At 53.8% G+C, this 5,215-nt stretch overlaps 1 protein-coding gene across 1 annotated transcript in view; it reads right to left on the bottom strand.

Annotated features, from left to right (window-relative positions):
* Nucleotides 1-4,486: 4,486 nt before the first annotated feature.
* LOC104509362 (LIM/homeobox protein LMX-1.2) overlaps nucleotides 4,487-5,215 on the bottom strand; it is a gene marked incomplete at its 5' end in the record, with an annotated part of 8,141 nt that continues 7,412 nt past the window's right edge. The window contains one exon of the mRNA XM_010151290.1: nucleotides 4,487-4,879. Within this exon, the coding sequence (XP_010149592.1) occupies nucleotides 4,722-4,879 (158 nt within the window). The remainder of the gene's footprint in view (nucleotides 4,880-5,215) is intronic.

The following is a 5,215-nucleotide window of genomic DNA, read 5'->3' on the forward strand; positions in this document are numbered from 1 at the left end:
CCTGGAGGAGGGCAAAGAGCTGTCACTTCATGCAGACAGGGCGCAAGCCAGCAAGACCATGCTTAAACCCCACCGAAAGCCTTCAGGTGCCTGCCAAGAGGTAAGCAAGCGCCCGGCACCCCCTTAGAGCAGACACCAGCCGCCTGCAGCCCTGGCTGCGCTGCGGTGGGTGCGCCAGTCAGCTGACCCATGCCATGGGGCAAGGAGGGGCTGGAGCTGGACCCCCGCATGCAGGTTGTGTCTGCTGTTCAGCAGTGCGTGCCATGGTTTGCGCGTGGGACTGTGTACAGCACTACCCCGGGCACTTGGGACTTGGGGTGCTGCGGCTCCAGCTCCCACGGCTTCAGCGTGCTGCAGTCCCGCTCGCTGCCGTGGCCAAGCTCCAGGCTGGGCAGCAGCCTGCCCTCCCTCCTGGATCCTGCTCTTAGTGACTGTGGGGGCAGCCCGCACTATTGCGGCACGGGGCAAAGAGGGGCTCTCCCAGACCGCAGCTTGCAGCATCGCAAGGCTGGCTTCCCCGGGGCGGTGGCTTGGGGCATACTTCTGACCCTTGGGGAAACTGGGAGCGAGTCCTGAGCACAGTAAGAAGAGGTACGTGGGTTCACATCATCCCCGCAGGGTTTGCCGGCCTGAAGGACCTTCTCTATGCAGTGCGGGCGAGGGGGCTGAGCCGCTGCTGACACAGCGCGATAGCCCCTTCAAAGGACCATCCGCTTGTGCAGGGTGGGTCTGGAAAACCCGCTCAGCAGCCGGTGACACTGTCACGCATCAGGCAAGGACTGAGCCGGGTGGTTGTGGTGGCAGTTTGACAGGGAAAAGGAGATCAAGATGCCCAGGGTGGTGTGTCAGTCCCAGTGACAGCAGCCACCACGCTTCAGTTCTGTGCGGTGACTGTAAGACACTCCCCACCGGGCCCTACCTGCTCCCTGGGCTCAGCCCATAGTGCCGTGGGAAACGGGGAGCTGAGTGCGGCAGCGCGGGGGGACCGTCCCTCGACAGTCGGACGTGCAATGGGAACGTGCTGCTCCCAGCCGAGCGCCCGCAGCAGGATGGAGGCCCACGCTGCGCAGGAACCGTTTCCCAATGCCAGGGAATCTCCGTGCGCCGCTGTTACGGCGCCGGCAACGACACAGTGAAGACTTCTCAGGAAGCTCGTACTGAGCTTATTCATCCCAATCTGAGAGTCATCGTTTTTTAAACGGTATTGAGCAAACACTGAAATCTAATCAATCATCTTTTACTTAATTGCATCTTGTCGCCTTTTCAGCTTAACGCATATCGTTGCTCAGCCAACCCAACAGGACTGAACTGCCGAGGGCTCGCTCGATGCAGCTGCGTGAGAGCGGGTTCATCTCCTGGGGACACGGTCACTGCAAGGTGCGTGCAATGCGCTGCTGCCCTCACCTCTAGCCTCCAGACACCCGTATGTGCAATCGTTGTTTGTGGTTTCCCTGGAAGTGCCAGATGCTAAGAATTTTTGGCAGGAGTTTATCAATTTGGCTCAGTGTAAGGTATTACTGTGATATGGCCCATTAAACATTTTCCTTTCACCTGATCAGTGACATTTCCCTTGACAACAGAAGAGTAAAGCAGAAATCAAGAAGGTCAGAGGTTGCTATATAATCTTTTACTGCAGGTCCCAGGTTAAAACCACAATGATCACACTCCAGTAGGATAATTCATTCCCCCCCAAAAAAAGTGACATTTATTTTGCTTTAATGAACTTTGGCCTTTGCCAGATCTAACGGGTCCGCTGGAAATCATTGGCTATGCATTCCTTCCCTCGGCCAGCAGCAACCCACAGCGGCGTGGGAAACGCTCCGCATGCCAGAGGGCTGGACCGTGTCGTGCACATGGCACCGGAGATGCTGGAGCAAAGAGCGAAGGCGTCATCATACACCACGCCAAGGGAAGAGGAGATGGTATGTACCAGCAATGAAAAGAGAAAGGAAAAGGGGGCAAAGTCAGCCAAAAACTTACTTAGCAGAAGATTCTGGTTACCTCGGCTGTAAACTGGGCTATCTGATGCTTTCCTTAGGAATGGATTATCAACATTGGATTTATCAACAGCCAGCCCAGAGCAGAGGTGGAGTTGGGACAAGGCAGTTCTCCAACCTGTAGGTCACATTCGGCTTCTCAGGGAGGTCCCTGTAAACACTAAAACTGCAGCTGGATCCTGCCAACCGCGAGGGATGGAGCACGGCTCTGCCGGTGTGGCGTCTCCAAGCCCGGGGTGTTTGCGACGGTGAAGATCCTTTTCTGTGACACTGAAGCAGCACAGGTAAGAGGGGTGGGGAGGAAACCCTAACAAATCCATGGAGGTGGCAGATGTTTATAATGTGCCATATGAAATCTGCTTCTCTCCTGCCCTGCGAGCAGTGAGGGTCACCTGAGTTCTGTACAGATGTCTGCTGGCGTGTAGAGAGAAAGGAAATGATGTGTTTTGATACACAGGGAAAGTGAAAAATAATTGATGGGGTTGGGTAAGAAAAGAAAATTTGTCCAATTCCAAACCATATCCAGGGGCTCACAACCTTCAGCTGGAAATCCACAGCCCTGTCAGGACACGAGAGAAGTGACTAGCAAAAGCACACGGGTGCAATGGGCCCATCTCCCTGGGCACAGAGCCCACGATTTGGGCTACTGCTGCACGGGGGGACACCCCCTGACCCCGCAGGGACAGGCGTCCCTTCGCTCGCGAGGGGCCGTGTGTCAGGGCCTGCCCGCATCTCCGCTCCGCTCTCCTGCACCACACAGTCTTCTCCCAGCGTCTCCAGAGGAGAGTGCCCACACTGACTTGGGGACCCCTCTAGCATGCCTGGTCACAACTCCGTTCTGGGGGGAGGAACGGGATCTGATCTCTGCCCTTGGCTCTATTGCCCCACCCTCGTATCACCCCCAGGACAGGAGCAGGTTTCTCTGCCAGCAAAGGGCAGGCTCTGCCCGCGGGGGTCCCCAGCAGGTCCCCCCTCTGCTGCGGCCGTGCTGGCTCACAGGTCTGTTCTCTCCCACGTGCAGAGGCTGCACTGGCCCTGCTCTGGCTGCCCCCACCACGGTGGGAGTCCCAGAGAGTCCCGTGCCCCCACAGAAGGTGCTGAGCCCCACGAGATGCTGCAGCACTGGCTGGGTACCAGTCCCCAGCCGGGAGGAGTGGGATTAACCAACTCTCTGGACTTGTTTTCAGCTATTACGGTCAATATATTAAGGGTATTTATTTAAGAAAGCACCTATCCTGCCAATCTTTCCCCATGAGCTCTATTTTGGACACACCCTATAATTACTGATATTACCCTGGCAAATGTTCTCCACTAAAAGCCATGACCGTACTTGTCTGCCTCTCCACATCGTAATTATCACCAGGCAATATTTATAACTATACTATTATTATTTAGGTTATTTTCTGCCCTACGAAAACCTATATGACATGCTCCAGCTTCAGCATCATCTGAGCTGTTCACACTTCAGCTGGGATGTTCCCTTCAGCCCATGTACTTGTTCTCCTCCGTCAGCACAGGGAGGTCAGTTGGATTTGCTGCAAATACTGTGAAGTCCCACCAGCGTCCGACCTGCAGGACTTGGGCCAGACTCCAGCCCAGCGTATCGAAACCCCCCACTGCGACCTCTTCCGTGCTGGTTATTCCCCACTTGGTGCCCGTTTCAGGACTTCTGATGGTTCAAGCTAGAAGTGTTTGTCATAGATTCTTGCTGAGGTAAGATAATTAACTAAAGGAGTGCTTAATTATTCCAGATAGACAGTGGAGCAGAGCACATTATGCCTCACGCAAAACGTAAATAAACAGAAGAGTGAACACTGCGTTTGCCAATCGTGGTCTAGACTTGAAATGTGGCACTGCAATACTTACAACCAAATGTCAAAGTTTTATTCTCACACTTCAAAAAAAAAAATTAAATTAAACTCTGTCTTGTAAGCACCTTTAGTTTTAATTATTTAGGATCAATACTAACCTAAACGCCTCTGTCCCTACCATGCAGCTCCTCGCCAGGGTGACAGACCTTTCTTATCAGGAACCCCCTGGCTTCCCCCACAGACATTACTGTCAGCCGGTTTCCTCAGTATCGAAGGCATGAGGGCTACAAACTAATGAGCAGATCTAGGTTATGCAGAAAAAGTGTAGAAAGGAAAGCAATGTCGAACGTCACATTTACATTAACTTCTCACAGTTCCAATGGCAATTTATCCACAACGTAGCATGAATCATGCAGTAAGAAAAGGGAGGAATCTCCAGTTTCTTTGATTTATTTGTCATATGGTCCACTGATGCCAGTATCAGTGGCTTAAAAAAAAAAAAAAAAAAAAGGTTTAAACATCCAAAGAAAGGAAGAGAGAAAGGAGGAAAAGGTCTAGCTTTCCGCAAAATCCATCTCCTTTACAGCGACGAGCTCAAACCACACCAAACCAAGGGCTGCTGATGAGCAGGGTCTTCTGTTCCTTCCATGCTTGTCTTGCAGTCTGGTGCAAGCTGGGAACCAAGGGTATGGGACTGGAGGATGCGCTTGGTTTGTGCGTGGGCGCGTATGTCGGGGTTAACACACGTACACACACATCTACGCACTCAGAGAGTCTTCCTACAAATGCTCTTTGCAGTCCAGAGGCAGCAGGAGTCACTGCGAAGGAAGAGCTGGGCAACATATGGCTGTAGAGTCTGCACTGGAAAAAGTCACTGGCTAAATACACGCCGGCTGTTTGTTTTCTTTTACTTTCATGAGGCGAAATAGGAGCTCTGCATAGAGTACAGCCTGTCAATGGGGTTTCCTACTCTAGCCTGCATGGAGTTAACTTCGGAAGAGGCAAGAAAACAGTCGCTCAAGCTAGTTAAAGAGGTATCACTGTCGATATCATGAAAAATGGAGTCGTTTCCTGCAAACGAAACGTACACGTTAAGGGGGGGGGTGCAGCCTGCGGGGGACACCGCACACACGGACGCTCACGCGCTGCAGCAACGGGGAATGCTCCAGGGTTTGCGCCGACACCCTGTCCTGGGTTGGCTCTCAGGAAGGCCGCAGCCACCCCGCAGGCTCCGGCCGGCAGCAGAGGCACCCCAACCTGCCAGCGTCCCGTTCGATCCTCAGTCAGCAGCACCAGGGACGGCCTTGGCTGGCGGCGGGAGTGAACGGTGCCGGGGACAGGTCCCCGGCTCTCCGTGAGCTGGGATCCGGCACTGGGAGGGCCATCGGGGCCACCGAGGGAGCTGGG

The sequence above is a fragment of the Eurypyga helias genome, unplaced genomic scaffold (genome assembly GCF_000690775.1).
Source record: "Eurypyga helias isolate BGI_N326 unplaced genomic scaffold, ASM69077v1 scaffold3540, whole genome shotgun sequence".
Taxonomy (NCBI): domain Eukaryota; kingdom Metazoa; phylum Chordata; class Aves; order Eurypygiformes; family Eurypygidae; genus Eurypyga; species Eurypyga helias.